At 33.3% G+C, this 17,515-nt stretch overlaps 2 protein-coding genes across 4 annotated transcripts; one reads left to right on the plus strand and one right to left on the minus strand.

Annotated features, from left to right (window-relative positions):
• Nucleotides 1–467: 467 nt before the first annotated feature.
• Nucleotides 468–8,680, minus strand: LOC114368734 (putative 3,4-dihydroxy-2-butanone kinase). The gene is made up of 20 exons (XM_028325978.1): nt 8,440–8,680; nt 7,745–7,818; nt 7,599–7,662; nt 7,182–7,294; nt 7,030–7,077; nt 6,201–6,272; nt 6,017–6,106; nt 5,601–5,774; nt 5,192–5,275; nt 4,280–4,335; nt 3,765–3,895; nt 3,585–3,677; nt 3,339–3,403; nt 2,096–2,239; nt 1,963–2,003; nt 1,656–1,739; nt 1,487–1,560; nt 1,260–1,372; nt 1,090–1,185; nt 468–831 (listed from the first exon to the last, which is right to left on the minus strand). The coding sequence occupies exons 1-20, from the start codon at nt 8,477–8,479 to the stop codon at nt 709–711; spliced, it is 1,779 nt and encodes a 592-aa protein (XP_028181779.1). The 5' UTR covers nt 8,480–8,680; the 3' UTR covers nt 468–708.
• Nucleotides 8,681–9,339: 659 nt separating this feature from the next.
• On the plus strand, nt 9,340–13,352 carry LOC114366820 (N-alpha-acetyltransferase 40). 3 transcript variants are annotated; one of them, XM_028323816.1, is made up of 8 exons: nt 9,340–9,553; nt 9,624–9,726; nt 10,531–10,610; nt 10,913–11,239; nt 11,501–11,577; nt 12,535–12,577; nt 12,649–12,717; nt 12,988–13,352. In XM_028323816.1, exons 1-8 carry the CDS (start codon nt 9,458–9,460, stop codon nt 13,036–13,038), a joined length of 846 nt encoding a protein of 281 aa, XP_028179617.1. In that variant the 5' UTR covers nt 9,340–9,457; the 3' UTR covers nt 13,039–13,352. The 3 variants fall into 3 exon arrangements, with proteins under 3 accessions (XP_028179617.1, XP_028179618.1, XP_028179619.1); XM_028323817.1 differs by having other exon boundaries at nt 12,655–12,717; XM_028323818.1 differs by lacking the exon at nt 12,649–12,717 and having other exon boundaries at nt 12,988–13,296.
• Nucleotides 13,353–17,515: the final 4,163 nt, after the last annotated feature.

The raw sequence follows: 17,515 nt of genomic DNA on the forward strand, positions 1-17,515 counted from the left end.
AGTGACTCTACTTGGCTACCAAAATGTTCACTGTATCTTGTGATTAACGTGTCTTCCTCCAAGCTCATTCATTTCACATCTCAGTTCTCAGGCAAACTGGTTTGACTAAGAAGATAAAGTTATTTAATTTTGAGAGAAATATTAACGTACACACTTTCTTTTTGGGTGAACCGAAGTTCTCCTAGCCAAAAGTCAAAATCTAATATCTTGAGATTCAAAACTTCTTAAATCAACCCACTTACTGATACGCTCTTTATCAGCCACTTTTACATTCCATATCTTTCACCGGCAAGAAATGACCAACGAAATTTATTGTTTTCAACTTATGGTCATGCTGTGAGAAGGAGGGGGGGGGACCTAATTATATATCAACGCTATCGCAAACTCCTTAAAAATATGATCTTTATCTTTAGCCGAGCATTCTTGACTGTAGCTAAACTGTAAAAATGAATAAACCAACCAGCCACGAACATAACAATCATGAGCTCAAATTGAGATGGACATTATTGTCGATTGTAGTAATTAAGTTTCAAATTTACATCCACTTTAAAAATTTGGGGTATATGAAAGTGACTGGGAATTGCTCTCACAGCTTTATGAATAAAAGACATAAGCGGAGAGCCTTAAATGGTTACAGGAGAGTACAAAATTCGGAACAAAACTTGGCTATATCCGCACAAAACAGAGGACACATTGCAAGTATGAGGCTTAGCTCTGGTATTTGGCCTTCACAGCTAAGGCCGCGGCTCTGTACCATGTCGCTGCAGCCATAGCACCAGGATCAGGAATTGTCGAAAGAATCTCTCCAGAAATGTAAGTCGAACGTCCAGCCTGCATATACTACCCCATCAGATCCACTAGTAATGACAAACAGTAGATAAAAACATGCAAGGGATTTTCTTATGATTTTGTATTTTTCATGCCATTTAGGAATTTGGTCCTTCAGTCACTCACTACAATAGGGTGGAACTCTCTTCAGTCTTCACTAATAGTGTAAAAAAATCAATAGATTAAGTTTAAACTCTAAATTATAAGGAAGCATCTACACCACAAAATTTCTCTCACTTAAAATCATTAATAAGTTGTCACCTGTGCTTGCATGTCTACCGTTGACTGAGCTCCAGCCAATGCAGCTTCAGAGGAGAGAACAAAAGCGGTGCAAGGATCATCTCCAGAATTTAATTTCTGTGAAGCCAAATCATTGTCAGTAACAGTAAATAAAGTCATGAAAATAATGAAGGGAAATGAACACATATTACCTCTTCAAGAACCGACGATGCTGGAATAAGGGCATCTAACAATGTTCTATAACCAGCACTAGCGCCCCCATATTTACTTACAGCAGCAATGGAAGTTGCGAGTGCTTCAGCCCCTGAATCAACAAAACGACTCGTGAAGGGTGGAAAGTCAACCAAAAAAAGGATAAAAGGGGAAATATATTGTAAAGTTCTTGTTGAATGTTGCGTGACTAGGATAATGTTCTCACATTGTTTTGATGTGACACCAGAATGGGAGCTTGCTTTTAGCACTGAATGTGCTGCCTTAAAAAATATTGTATATCTGGAAAAAAAAAAAAATTAGTGAGTGACAATAGTCAGATTTCAGATTAGCATAAATGATTAAACTTTTAAGGAGGCATAGGAATGGCATAATACATAATCCCACTTGTTCCTCCCATGGATCTTCCAATTGATGAACCAATTTCGCCGACAGTTTCTGAAGCATCATTTAGAGGGTAACTGCGAACAAAAAATAGCAGTTTAGGTCAGACTAATATCACAATCCAACTTGAAAACATTTTTGCAGAAACCACCTTTGTAGTTCCTCAAGAACATAAACTCTTATAACGCAATAAAGAAAAACATATACAAATAGTCCATTAATCAAATACATAGGTAAATAAATCTCAACAAGAAAAACAAAAATATATAGAAGGCTAAGCAATGAAGAACATAAACTTACTCTTTGATGTCCTCAAGAATTGCTTTTGCACCTCTATACATCTGCAGAAAAAAAAAAACAGACACTAAGTAATACACATGATACAGCAACAGTTAAAACTGAACAAGTAAACAGTTTTGAGGATAAGACTCACAGTTGATCCACAGTCGCCATCACCAACTTTACCATCCCATTCATTTAGATTGTCCTTCAGATTTATAATTGCATTTGCAGCAGCTTCAATGGCTACCTCAAGAATTTGGCCTTGCTCATTTAGTTGTTGTGGCCGACTTCGTGGCTTACATAAAGCAAATATTGAAACCAGATTTCAAAAATTGTATTAAGACACAAGAAAACTGAAGGTGGGGCGGGGTGGGGTAAAAAAGGATCAAGAAAGTTGACTATGAAGTATTCATTCCCCTTAAGAGAAACAAGATATCCACTGCCAAGAAGTTAAGGTGTTTTAAGCATCATTGTTTACATTTATAATAACAAACACCATGCTGCCAAAAGGGAAAAAACTCTCCATAGCATGCATGAATAAGCTGAGTTGCATAAAAGAGCATAACTCCTACTAAAATTTGAATGAACTTCTTTTTATACTAACTACCGTAATTTACACTCAAAAATTTGTTTTGTATTGATTGCATGACTAGCAGGGGGTTCACTTATAGAGGACGACAACTAGATTGAGCTAATGCAAAATTGATAGTTGATAATCTTAATCAGTTTCATACCAAATACAGAATTTATTGCAGCTTTTTAGAAATATTGTATGAACAGGAAAGAGGAAGAAAGCAAATTTGGAGGAAGGTGCCAGGTGCTGGTGGTAGAAGGGGAAGGAATTTAAAGTCAAACTGTTGCATTAAAAATAAAGAAAATTTGAAAATTGTGAAAAATGTTCTGTGAACTAGAATGTCCTTTTATGATGGGCTCCTAATTCAAAGTCTGATGTGGAGGGAGTTATAATGGGTCAGCAACAAGAAAGGCTTGCCATTTGGTACTCCTCCAAATGCTCTCCAAAGTGATTGGATGATGATGCTCTCTCATTGGAACCTAACCAGTTGACTGTTAATTTTGCTATCTCCTGAAGCAAGGCTCAATTCAGTGAAAAAGGATAGAAGGTTTTACACAGAGGCAACATTGTTGGCCATGCAATCCACCCAACACATCCATCCTGTCAGACATTGTTGGTGGCATGGACAGCAATTCCACACTCAATAATGAAATCCTCCCCAAAAACAGAAAAACTACCAGATAATCCAATCAGATAGAATTCTTATGATCATTTTTCAAAGGGTTGTTATTAAGCATAAATTTGTCCGAATATAATTTCTTAGATCACAATAGCTACATTGGCATAGAAGGGAAATGACATCTAATTTCCATGGATATACCTCATCAGTCTTTGCTGTTCGAGATGCTGGGATTGGAACAGGAATCTTAGCAGGCGGGTGATTACCTTTAAAGAAAAAACAATTTCAAAAGTTCAATCAATGAATAATTAATTAATTTGCTCCAATCAATATCACAGTCGAATGAACCTTTTAGAGGTAAAAGCTTGTTACTAGAAAAGTACAGTTTTTGAAAATTGTCCATGTAATAAAATTGATTGATAAAAACAACTAGAGAAAATTACCAACCATCAGCAGCAACGGGCCAATAAGGAGCTTTAGTTGGAGCATCTAATCGTTGAAGAATAACTGGATCAGCCTTCATAATAGAAATTGAGAAACCTAACAGAAAATGAAATAATGCTAATCAGAACTGCATAATGAATCACAAAAGAAAAAGACTGATTGCTAATAGCTGTGGCAACAAACCTGCCATATCAAGAGAAGTCATAAATGACCCTGTATAAACTCTATCAACAGCCAATCCATGTTCTAGCTGTAACTTTGGAACTGTTTTTCCAGCTGTAATCATTAGTTCCATTGTAGGAGTGCCACCCAACCTGCATATGAAGTATCATTTAAGTAAACATTCTAAAGGAAAAATATTGTCAAAAGAAATCTTGAACATCAATAAAATTGAAAGCATTTTCAGATGTAATATTTGAAAGTCTAGATTATGGGGTTTGTCAGTTGGGAATGTCAAAATATTTTAAAAGTAAAATGTATGCCCGAAAAACATGCAAAGTTAAAAACCTTCAAAGAATGCACAAGAAAAAGCTAAAAGGATGGATGGGTTGTTAACGGTACCTAAATGAAAGGCAATATATTTTCAATAAAAAAGTAGATCAGATGAGATAACTTTTTTCAATGAAAGTTAAAGATCTGTTATCTTCTTCTCAATATTCTATAATGAGAAGATCTATGAAACACATTCATGAACCTACCCATTGACCATAAGGACCACTCTTTCTCCTCGAGTTATCGGAACATAGTTTGTTTCCTGCAAACATTACCAAAAAAAGATTGTGACCCCATTCACTAGAATGATAATTTCACTACCTACATACTTAAAGTACTCCTATTGACGAAAGGAAAGAGTAGATTGATAAGAAGATGCAATTTTGGGATCAATCTGTGCACATTATTCCCACCCAATCCCAAAGTCCTTTCTAATAAGATGTTGTAGTCAAATTTAACTGTTAAAAATTTTAGCAGACAGAATAGTCCATTTGGCATTTTTATTCTACTTAGAGAGAGAATGGCTCCTTCATAAGTTTTCTTTGTCCAATTTATGCTACTTAGACAAAATGGCTCTTTCATAAGTTTTCTTTATCCAATATTTGTAGGGTCATAGGGTTCTATCATTTGAATATATTTTCCAATTTTAATTTTAATTGGTCATTATTTATTTTTTACTTAATTCAGAGATTTTTTTTTATTTAGTGTATTATCCTGCTCACTTTCCTATTTATATTAATTTGTACTGACATAAGTTCACAAAACATTGTTTGGTCTCTACAGTGTCTCCAATATATTAAATAAACTTTACACTAAAACTTAGGTGCTAACAGGTAGCTTATTCAAATAGAATATTAGTAAAATAGAATAGGACACCTTCTATATGAAATACAGAGGGGTAAAAATGAACATTATATGCTAAATTTCTTCAGACTCAGTTGAGTATCTTAAACAGAATGCCTCTAGTACAGTCAAAGGCTGAACATCAAAGTTCATTTGTCACACATGCCAATGATTGGGAATTTGCAATGTCCTTAGGCTGAACATCAAAGTCCATTTCATTCCCAATTAATTAGTATGCACCCATCAAGAGCTTTCCATGCAATATTGCGGCATACCGTGGACAAAATTTGCTGCAGAACATGAGAAACCACCACATTTACGGGCTGAATATCAGCCACAGCTGCCCCAGGTTCTCCATGCTGTAAAATAGTACCACATAATGAGCATAATTTGGAACATGAATGAGAAAAGATTGCAGTAAAGACAGACTTCAATTAGGGGGAAAATAGCAAATAACTATTAAGTAGTTTTTATAAAAGAATAATTTATTAATAAAGAGAAGAACAAAGAGCAAAGAAAAGCACACTATCTCCAGTGCTGTGAGCTGAAAACCACAAGAAAAATAACAACACGAGCTTATTTCAGGCTATAAAACATAGACTGACAGATCTGCACTACTGCAGAAAATTTGAGTCTTATACTTTTTCTTGTTAAGGGGGCATTGAACTAATAAAAGACACTTACAATTCCAAGACCAAGTTCCATCTTTCCTGGTCCCAAACGATCTGATGCAACTTGACCAGGAATTGTGCACACAGTCAGAGCAACACCCATTGTTCCCACTATTTCAGATGCATGTTTAGCTTCTGCAGCAACATCAGCAAGAGAAAGACCACCAGCAGCAGCAGCTCCTGCAACCTGGCTCATACAAAAAAAAAATATCATTAAACGTGTAAAATACATAACAACTAGGAACTATAACTAAAATACATAATATTTCGTTATAATTATATTTACAATTTATAATGCTGATGTCAAGAAATGAAATTTACATTAATACATAGGCCACACAGTCCCTTCATATGTTTTAATGAAAATGTGTGGTTAGAGCATTTATATGCATTGGTAGCAAAAGAAAAGAAGTGACTTCATGAATGTACCTTGTGAACCAGAATAGTTCCTGCCAAACCTCTTCTTCCAGCAATCCCTCGAGGTGGAGGTAGTGCACAATCGTCACCAACAATAACAGTCTGAATAGGCAAAATACATGTCATACTTTACCTTGCATACTAAATATTTAATTATTTAAAGTACAATAAGAAAACACTAGCCAGCTAGACATACCTCTACTTTATACCCTTCAGATTTTGCTATCTCAGCAGCCAAGCCAAAGTTCAAACGATCACCAGTATAGTTCTATCAACACCCAAATTCGAACACTATGAATCCAGAAACAAAAGCAAATCCTAATGACTCATCATGAACTGACCATACTAGTGCAAAAGCCACACTTTCTTATATGCTACTCACAGCTTCAAGTCCATTTCACAAGATGTTTAGGGTGTGTTTGGTTTGCATTTTCATTTTCTGTTTTCATTTTCTGAAAACTGTTTTCATTTTCAAAAGATTAGAATTCTGAAAACATGTTTGGTTTGACTTCTTGTTTTCTGTTTTCAGGAAATAAAAACACTGAAAATTTATGATATATTAACTTCTTGTTTTTTTTTTATTTTTAGATTTGCTTAAAATTACATTCTTTACCATCGCATTTTCATTTTACCCAAAATGAGGTTTCTGTTTTGAACTGAAAACACTGAAAACGAAATTTTATTGTTTTCATTTTCTGGTCATTTCCTGTTTTCATTTTCATTGAAAATGTTTTCAAAAATCCAACCAAACACAATTTCATCACCATTTTCTGTTTTCACTAAAAATGAAAACAGAAAACAGTCAAACCAAACACCCCCTAAGTTTTTTTAATTTTCTTGGCACATGATATTATATATTATTATAATAAAAAATAAGCTTATAAATCTTTCCACTGTTTATGATCCTAACCACGGCAGATAACATTTTCCATGTGTAAGACATCTAATATGCATACTTATATGAAAGACCAATGCAAAAAGCTGTACTTAGGATGGCAAAATGCTAAAGAAAGAAAGAAAAATACCTTTACAACCAGAAGACATCCCTTAGGACCAGTCACAGCTCGTATCCCCTAAATTTCCAAATATATAGGTGGTATCAGAAGAAAAAGAGAGAGCATTGTGCTTATAAATGAAAAGGTGGCATGAATATCAATTCTAATAACATGAAGCATACAGCTAGAATTGAGTCGACAGGTGGAGAAGAAAATATATCTCCACAAATTGCTGCGGTAAGCATTCCTTCTCCCACAAATCCAGCATGGGCAGGCTCATGGCCACTTCCTCCCCCTGTAACATAAAATATGAATGTACACAATTTCTCAATAAACCTATGTACGCAATCAAGCTGAACAAATAAAGTTGCAAAATCATTCTAAGAAGTTTCATTTTATACATGTTTCATAGGGTGAAATATCATATTTTCACACACCATTTTCATTTCCTATTCCTTCCTCTTACAACTTTTTTTTTAAAAAAAAATATTTTCTAGACATGACAATTGTTACACGCTTTGAACAGAATCCTAATGGCACAACTCCTGAAAAAATGAACTGTAAAGCAATATTAAAGTATCCTATGCATGGTCGCACACCTGATATGATTGCAACTTTATCATATGTTGCAGCTGAAACATCTGCACGTAGGACAACCTTCACCTACATTCAAGCAAAAAAACTGCCTTCAGCAACTCACACAAATATTGCACAAGTTATGCATGTGTCTGTAATGTGTAATCACCTGAGGAAAGCCATCTAAATACTGTAGTCCAGGATATGTCTCCACAAGACCTTCAATGAATTCAGTCACAACATCTGCAATCAAATTTAAAAGAAAAATAAAAAATCAACTTTGGAGACAATTGTTCCTCTGTTATATACATAGATACATGAATAAATAATAAATGCTTAAAAACATATTGTAAATTGTTTCGTTATTGCAAAATCTCTCTAAGAAAAAAAAAAATAAACATAATCCTAACTGCAGTGCTACTAAGGAAAATAAAAACATAAAAAAATATAAATCGGAATCTTAACTCTCACATTGAATCGTAATCTTCGAACTAAAACAGCTAGATGAACAGGAAATCATCGCAATCAATTCTACAACATTTCACATCAAATATTACGAACTCGAGCAGCGATTTCCGTCATTTAAAGCACGGTGCGATTCAGTCAAAGCCTAATGCTAAAACATTTAAAGGTTCAAACAGATTTTACAAAGCGAAACAAAAAAGTCAACAAAATGCACAGAGCACAAACAGTTAAAAAAAAATCCAGAACGCGATTCCGCAGGGAACCGCGGCGAAAGCATTCAGAACGCAGCAATTGTCGACGGCAAAAGTCAAAGAAGGCGAGGATTGCAGGGGAATTAGACAGAGAGCGAGGAATTGAACGGAGCGAAGGGGGGAGAGAGTGAGAGGAGAGGGCACGCACCATTGGGGTCGTCGATGAGCTTCTTGGTCGGAAATGCCATGGCGAAGCGATGCCGGAGCGCGAGAATTGAAGAATGGCGAGAAAACCGAAAACCCTAGAAATGGTTTTGCATGAAACAGTGTTAAGGAGAGAGGGAAGAGTTGTAGTTGTTGTAGTTGTTGTTGTCTTGTTGGTTTGGTGGTGGTGTGGGTGCGGCTCTCTTTATATACACACAAGAGAAGGAAAGCCAGGGAGTTGATAGTTGGCTTCTTCCAGCACGGAAAATTAAAAAATTAAAAAATTAAAATCAAATAAAGAAAAACGATCTTCCTTTATCCAAATCCCACTTTCCAAATGCCCTCGCTGGCCTTTCACCCTAATTAGCCTTGCCTTGCCTTGCCATGCCTTTTTTTTTTATTTGTTAATTGTTAATTAAGCTTCTTTTTTAAAAAAATTAATGGTAAATGGATGAGTTGGTGTAACTTATTTGACCTTAATCAGGTTTCAAGTTCAAGTCCTCATGCTTTGATTTTCATTTTCATATAAGAACGTATAGGATGGTGAAATAGTTTAAACGACAAAATAATTTTAAAACAAAACTAATAATCGAAAAACAATATTTCCTTTATCATTTTGTTGATTATTATTATTATTAAAAAATATTAAAATTGTAAAACTAAAATTAGTTTAATATATACTCAACGTCAATTAGTTTAACTAACTCATAGGTGAGTCAACCATATTACTAACTTTCTAATATTCATGTACCATTTTGTTTTAAAAATATTCTTCTTGATTGTTCTTCATTCACCTTGATCTATCGTAATCTTTTTTAATATTTTTTATGTTTTAGAATATTTTAATTTTTAATTTAATAATTCCTTTTATGAACATCCACATCCACAACAAATTAAATAATCAAGTAATTAAGTATATTTTTCCCCTAAAATTGTGCTCACTTCGTATAACCCGTCTCTGTTGTTGTTGTTGTTGTTTTTTTTTTGGTGAATACCCATCTCTGTTGTTGCACTCACCGGCTATGGAATTTGAGTCTCTCCAACGACGTCGTTCAAGCAGTGTCAGTGCCAACCAGAACAACGCTTCTATCAGAGAGAAGAGGCCGAAACGCAGTGAGGTGTGTCGTTTACTGAATGTTTTTTGAATCTGAACAAAACCATTGTTACTTACTTTGTTCCAATTTTTAGGTAATCGCCAAGAAGAAAACCATTGAAGAACTCATCAAAACAGCACGTGCCGAAAAAGACCACCTCGCTCCTTTCCCCGACTTTCGACGTTTCCACGTAAACGGTAACCGTTTTGGATTTGTTTCATGTTTTTAGACCAGTTAGGTTAGTTTCCTCACTCAGCAGTTAGTTACAAAAGATACAAATAAAAAATTATGAGTTATGTTATAGGAGAACACTATTTTGGTCAATGACTGTGTAATATGCTGTAACTTAAGTTCATGAAACTATGGAAATTCAAAATAAAAGTTCTTAATTTTAACTTCTTTCTCTTACTTTAGTCCTTAAACATACGTTAATATTATCGTTTAAGTCAGATGACTTTCTGAAAAAAGTGATTTATAAATTGCACTTTCAGTTATTTTTTTGAAATCTTCTTACTTCTAGGACTAATGTCACTGCACTATACACTTTCAGAACTATAATTGTGTGTGTTTTACCCTTATGTTATTCATACTACATTTTTAAAACAAAAAGCGATATGTCAATACCAAAAGATTTTAGTTTATCTCTTTCTCAGTCGTATGATTTGTTGCATGAGTTTTGTATAAATAACATTTCTAAAAAATTATTGGATTAGCTAGACTCCTAAAGAACTTGGCAACTAACTTGACAAGTTTTTCTAACTAATTGAAATGCCTGTTTGGATCAATTTGTTTGATTCTCTATAATATAATAACTTCCCCTAAAATTTAAGCTAGATCAAACGTGCACTAACATGAGGCAGTGAAAGAGGTGTTAGTATAGTTGATAATAACTCTTGAGATGTTAATGTATATTTTAAAAGATGGGAATGAGATAATGTTGACTTTTGTGTTTGGATTCTTTTTTGTTGGTTCTAAGTGCCTATTTTTAACCTGATTTCTAGGTCTCTCTGTGTGTTTGAAGTCAGGACATGGCAATAAACTTTCCTCACCTGTTAAGCATTATATTCAGAGTCTCCTTAAGGTAGAAAGAAATCTAGAAATTTAGATTATGTGCATGCGCACGTGTTTATACTATAATGCATAGGAGAATCTGTCACTTTTCCCTTTTGTTTATGTGATTTTTGTGTTAAAAAACTGCACCTAGCTAATTCAGTAAAAGAGAGAGAAGAATTAGTTTATCGAAACTTTGAATTTTATTTTCGTTTGTTTATGATGTGATATGATAAGTGTCAAAATCTGTCTTTTCTTTTGTTCATGGTTGGTTTTTGTTTGTTATCTGTTGAACTGAATGGGCTAACAAAAATGTTATCCCCAAAACTACAGCTAAACATGGAAGGACCATATGGATCTGAGTGGCCAGAGGAAGAAAAGGTGAAGCGCAAAGAAATGGTTTTGCCCGAAGCACATTATGTATTTGTGCATGAGGTTGCCAATTCAAATGCTGATGAGATGACGACAGTGTTGACTGCAGCAGAGACTTCAACTTGTTTGGAAGATAGTGGCCCCTTGGTTGGATTCGTACAGTATCGCTTTGTTTTGGAAGAAGAGATACCAGTGCTTTATGTTTATGAATTACAGCTTGAGCCTCGTGTTCAGGGCAAGGGAGTGGGGAAGTTTCTAATGCAACTTGTTGAGCTTATGGCACAAAAGGTAATGCTGAATTGTTTTTCACATCGTATCTTACTCTGACATTGATGATAATTGAGAAGTGGCATTGCGTTGCAAAGGACACAGAGCTGGGAACAGATGATGGACTGTTGAACATTATGATCTTTAAAGAAACTTTGTTTTCTTTATTATTAATAGGATAGGATGTCTTGACAGGATCACATGAGTTTTATGTGCATTGTTTTAATGTCTCTTGGCAAGGTCTCTGATCTATTATTTTCTTTGTTTTAATGTCTCTTGTAGAGCCGTATGAGTGCTGTCATGCTGACTGTTCAAAAGGCTAATGTAGTAGCTATGGATTTCTATATAAATAAGCTAAGGTAACATTTTCACTTATGTATGCTGCCATCCTCAAATTATTTTACTTTGAAAAGACAAACATGTCAAGTTTGATGAGAATGAAAGGGAAGAAAGAATTTCCTATCACCAATTGCTACTGTTCTGTTAGCCTTTCTAATTGTATGTCAACCTATGACATTGATTCCGTGGTAAACATATTATTGTCTGCTTTTGAGCAAGCATAACAGAGGGAAAACATGACTTTGATGGCCCTACTTCCTAGTCTTATTGCAAAATGACATTCTGATGCAGTGGGTTTTGAAGGGGAAAAAGTGTTAAGAAATCCTTATGAAAGATATAACTAATAGTGCATGAACTTATATTGAGAAGAGTGATTTGAGACCCTGAACCTCATGTTAAAGAGATGGTGAGTCATTAATTCAAAATCATGAAGAATTCATACACAACTATGTTTCTTCAGGTCAACAGCTATATAGGCCCTGCTTTTCAACAAACACTTAAAGGAAAAGAAAAGAGAATGAATCAAGAGGGTAAAATGAATCCAACTTATCTCATGAGTTGAAATCAACTAATGTACTCCAACTTGTTTAGAATTTACCTCATTTAATTTATCAATATGTTGACATGTAGAAGTTAATTTTAACTTCTCAGAGAAATTTGATTATTTTAGCTCCTTAGTTCATTTTATGGTGATTAAGCATAAAATAAAGAAATGAATAAAAAACATAAAATAAAGAACAATACGGTCGTTACATCTTTCTCTGGATCTCAAAACTTGCGGATTTTTGCAAGTCATGTGATTGCCTCTATTTTATGCTTTTTTAGCTTTCTTATAGATGACATTAATTTATTTATTTTTAATCCTATATTATCAAGCTAGATAATACCCCCACCTGTTTTCTAGATTTTACTAATATATGACCTTTCTAGCTTCCTTTTGATATTTTTTTTTGAATGATGAAATATTTCTGTTACAGATACATCATATCAGCTATGTCACCTTCAAGAGTCAATCCAATGGTATATAGATTTTCCTTTTCCTTTTTCCTGTTATCTTGTGAAAATGTTCTGCTATTTTTATGTTTTCTTAGATGCAGTTGGAGAAGAGTTATGAAATACTTTGTAAAGCATTTAATGATGAAGCTAAAACTATTCTGGAGGTAAAGCACCAACCTTGGGCTCTGTTAGATTGGTTTTCTGAAAAAGTGCCACTAAACTTCATAAAACACAATTTTCTAAATCAATCAGGTTTTAAGGTCTCTATCGTCATACATTCTGCACTGAATGTCGTAAAACACCTTCCCCGATTAGCTGAATGTCTAGATCAGTCATGTTTTAATGTTTTTATCATTCATCCTTCACATTCTACAATTGAAACATCATCTCAAAAGAGAACTATGCTTTTTTTAACATTGGTTTGTTGTTTGCAGGATAGAGAGGATGAGTTGGACCAGTTGGACAAAGACGGCTCAAGTTATTAGTCCCATTTTTATAGACTTCTTTACTCTACCAATCGAGTGCCCTTCTTTATTGGGTTCTTTTTTTGTTTCTTTCTTCTCTTCTCTATCCATTTAGAACAATTCTATTTTGTCACATTGTAGACGCCTGCTGTTCAAGACAAAGTGGGTCTAACTCACCCATGTCCAAATGTTAATTATGAATATAAGGATGGTGTGTAACACAAATATTTATCATTCAAAGTTTGTCTGAAATTAAAGTGAGGACATGTGCAGACTGCAGACAATAATTTTATTGCTAAATAAAAGCCAATGGTGCTTGACAGGGCTACGGCCTACGTGCTATGTTATAGCAAAAAATTGATTCTTTAGGATAATGTTATTTTAATAATCTTACCTTCCTTTTAGAATTGAGTTTTATGTGGCAGATTATCGGGAATGTAACACAACAGAATCCATTTTTCGCGAACATATAAAAACAAAAAACACTTTGCTTCTCCTTTGTTTGTGCCTTTTACATTTCATAGCAAAGCTCAGCTCTTAGGAGTTCTTTAATGTGTCAGACCATTCCATGCAAGCTAAGATGCACTATATATTATATTGGATGCTCCACTTATGAAATGGAAATCGTTAACCAAATGCTCTAGTGCATCTTTTCAGTTAATAAAAAATTTAGGCTTAATTATTAATTCAGTTTTCAAGTTATTTTAAATTGTTAAATTTGGTTTTTAAATTTTTAGAAGGTTGAATTTGGTCTCTAAATTTTTAAAAATGAATCAATTTGATCCCCATATTATTTTAAATGATTCAATTTAGTCTTTAAGTATTTAAAATTTTGAGATCAAAATGATTCATTTTTTTAAGAATTTAATCATCAAATTGAACCTTTTAATAACTCTTCAATTTTTGCTAGTGATTTTGAATTATTTTTTTTACTAGTTCGAGAAATGAATCTTTGTTAAATTCACTTACATACAAATTATAAAATTCAACTAATATTATAAAAAGACATGAAAAATAAGTCCTAGGAACATTTAGAAAATAAACTTAATATTAGATTTTTTTAAATTTTTTCATCTTTCGTTGAATTTATTTTTCATGCAATATTTATCATATTTATAACCCTTTTATGTTTTGACATAATTAAGGTTTTATATTTTTTATGTATGTAAATTTAATTAAATAAGTTTATTTTTCAAATCGATAAAAATTTTAAAATTATGTTCCAAAATTAAAAGTAATCATTGTATTAGAAATATAATGACATGTCATCATTACATGACAAATTAACTATTATTGTTAAAATAGTTTGATTTTAAATAAAAACTTTCAATAATATTATTTTAGTATGTTGTATTTTAAATAGGGGTGGGTAAGTGGGTCGGTCCATCCCGCCAAAGGTCCGCCTGCATAAGTTCGCATTGGCAACGGACCGGGTCAGTCCGTCCCGCTTCTTACACGGAGGCGGATCCCATGGGTCAAACGGGCCGGTCCGCGGGCCTAATTTTAAAAGAATTTCAATTTTAATAAAAATATAATAGAATCAAATTAAGTTCAATACATATGTAAATAAAATCTCAATAATTAGTCAATTACATCAATAAAATAAATAATGTCTTAACAAAAGAAAATTCAAACAATAAATCTAAAATATGAAATTTAAACATCTCGAACAACAAATGATTCCATATTTAAAGTAACTTGAGTCTTCTCCATCTCCATATTTAAGAGAACAACAATGAATCAGCCCTAACAAAAATAGGATAAAAACAAATTCTAGAGAGAGGAGAGATGTACTTTGTGTGGTGACGCGATGGTGGGCTGAAGCGTGCCGCTGTGGTGTGTCGCATGAGTGCGTGAATGTGAATCGCGTTTTATTCCCGTGTAAGGGGAAGAATCGTATGACTTGCGTGCGTGACTAAGTGGTGGAGAAAAACCGTGAAGAGAACAAGTGTTCTTAGTCTTTATCTTTTTTATCTTAATTTTTTATTCTTGTTATCTTTTATTTTTCTTATCTTATCCTTTTTATCTTTATCTTCTTTTAATTTAAATCTTTAAATCTTTATCTTATCTAATATATTTCTTTATCTGTTATTTTAAAAGAAAATTTTAAAGTAAAAAAGAGAAAATCAAACCTAATATATAACACAAATCAAATCTAATGCGGGCTACAGGCAATCCGCGGATCCCGCAAGCCAAACCCGCATAGTCCGTGGATTAAGCGGAATGGACCCAAAAATATGACATAATCATGGACTGTTTAAAAAAATTGGTCCGTAACCCGCACAGACCGCGGGCCAGTCCATGGATTGGGCCCGTTTACCCACCCTAATTTTAAATGTATAGTTCAAATTGTATTCTTTAATTACGTGATAAGTCATAAATTATTAATTACTTGAAAGCAATAACTAAAAAAATATATTAAATTTTATCAAAACTAAATAGAAAAACTAAGCAATCAAAAACTAAAAACTAATAAAAAAAATTAAAAATTAACTAAAACTTATCAAATATAATTCAAATTTTTAAGAGAAAAATAATAATAACCAATCCAAATTTGATAAAGTAATTTATAATCAAGAAACGTGTTAAAACTTCTATGTGTACAGGTCACGGGTTTCCATTTTTTGAGAGCCAAGACTATTGCTCGGTTGTGAAAAGTGAGACTCCTTCCATGTTAGGACTTAAGAAGTAGATTATTCCTCCCAATTTAGAAGTGAATTATTGCTCACAATGATTATTGTAATCTTTTTATACTATAAAATGTTGCGAGATACACAAGTGTCAAATTCAGAGTACTACTGTGATATTTTTATAATAAATATATTCACGAAAGAATTGAACTATGGACGGACCATTTTCTTCTTGAATCATGCAAAGACAAAAGGGGGGAAAGTCTTGAACCGTGGGAATGATTCAATCACGCAAACCCTTTCCTAAATCTTATGTTTGATATTGACATTAATTTAGGGTCCTCTGCCCCCTCTAGCTTTCTGTATAGGTACTGTAGACTTTGTTCACCATTTTATCATTATACCTTTTCTCGTTACCTTCGGTTCATATCACATAATATGTATTTTATTCTTCTATTTAGAAAATCAATTTGGTTTTCTCAATAGTAGGAGAAAAAAGGTTCCTTATCAATATCAATTACATAGTAAAAAATAATCTATCCAATTAATTTTAGTGCAATAATATGGTATAGAATTGTAGCTGTCCAAACAATCTTATATGTAATCATGTTATTGATACAAAGTATTTATCATTTATGTCGATAATTAATCTTTGTCAGAAAATATGATTGATCATTTTTAATGAGATTTTTCTCTTTCAACTATATTTTTCTATCTATAAGACTCAAACTTAAAATTTTATTTATCAAATTTAATATCACTCAAACTAACGATTTATTGATATGATCATGCAATTTTATTATAAGTAAGCAACATCAAACTTGAGGTGTGCACTAGCCACTAAGTATGCCAATATGGTAATACCAAGGTCTTGCGATACTGTAGTCTATAGCTATATAGTGTATAGGCTTCATCATATTCGGAAGTATTCATTCTCCAACGGAAGTGATGTACACTTCTCATAGCCTCTGTTACGTGAGCTAATCACCACTACACACCCTTAACATAACTTTCCTTTTTTCCTGTGTTGGTTCGAAAGCAATTAGGAAGTATTGAATTCCCTGCACACAATTAAACCAAACAAAACAAACGTAGTACCAATAATTCTAAATAGAAACATGAACACGCATAAATAAGGTTTTAGGAATTATGCAGAAAACCTGAAAACGCAATCAAACCAAACAAAACAAACGTAAAGCAGTACCAAGAGTTCGAAATACAAACACAAACGTGCATAATTCCTTGTCTTATCATATAGTTTCTCCATTGATATCATATCTAATTTCAATATATCATATCATAATTTGATGAACAAGGACCCAATAGTGCCATTCCATGTCAGTGTCGCACTATAAAAAAAAACTATATTTTGCCACAGCTAGATATGATATCAATGGAGAAACTTACATTTCAATATGATTAGTTCGGAATCTTTAATTAGAAGTTTAGAACCTATGTGCATAATTTCATAAACTGCTGGATCGATGATAAAGTGATACGATTTCAGAATTTATTTGTCACTTCAGAATTTTGATCTTTCACTTTTGGATAAACTTTATGACAGCCTTTAACCATAGGTGATTCATGAATCTATTTGGTGAACAAACCCATCAATTTATTATAATGAATAAGCTCTCATTACAAATTTGAAAAAAATTAACATTTCTCTTCTACTTGAAGAGGATACATTAACAAAATAAACAATCAGAAACCCATCTTCCAACGTCAATGAACGTTTACTTCTGTCAGAACTTATATTCAATAGCATTATGGAGCTTTTTCTTGCACGAGGGAGGAGGCACCGAACCCACAAATAAACATAAAGGGGAAAATTCTGCCCCAATGGGTAAGAATACTTAAAACAAAAT

The sequence above is a fragment of the Glycine soja genome, chromosome 9 (genome assembly GCF_004193775.1).
Source record: "Glycine soja cultivar W05 chromosome 9, ASM419377v2, whole genome shotgun sequence".
NCBI lineage: Eukaryota > Viridiplantae > Streptophyta > Magnoliopsida > Fabales > Fabaceae > Glycine > Glycine soja.

Bases quoted from the DNA above. Each gene is read 5' to 3' on its own strand.
- LOC114368734 (XM_028325978.1), bottom strand. From the start codon at position 8,479: ATGGCATTTCCGACCAAGAAGCTCATCGACGACCCCAATG. The intron at 7,078-7,181 runs GTATGCTTCATG...TTGGAAATTTAG, and splicing joins CTGTCGACTCAATTCTAGCT to GGGATACGAGCTGTGACTGG. The intron at 1,186-1,259 runs GTAATATGTGTT...TTGGCTTCACAG, and splicing joins CATCGTCGGTTCTTGAAGAG to AAATTAAATTCTGGAGATGA.
- LOC114366820 (XM_028323816.1), top strand. From the start codon at position 9,458: ATGGAATTTGAGTCTCTCCAACGACGTCGTTCAAGCAGTGTCAGTGCC. The intron at 9,727-10,530 runs GTAACCGTTTTG...CCTGATTTCTAG, and splicing joins TCGACGTTTCCACGTAAACG to GTCTCTCTGTGTGTTTGAAG. The intron at 12,718-12,987 runs GTAAAGCACCAA...TGTTGTTTGCAG, and splicing joins AAGCTAAAACTATTCTGGAG to GATAGAGAGGATGAGTTGGA.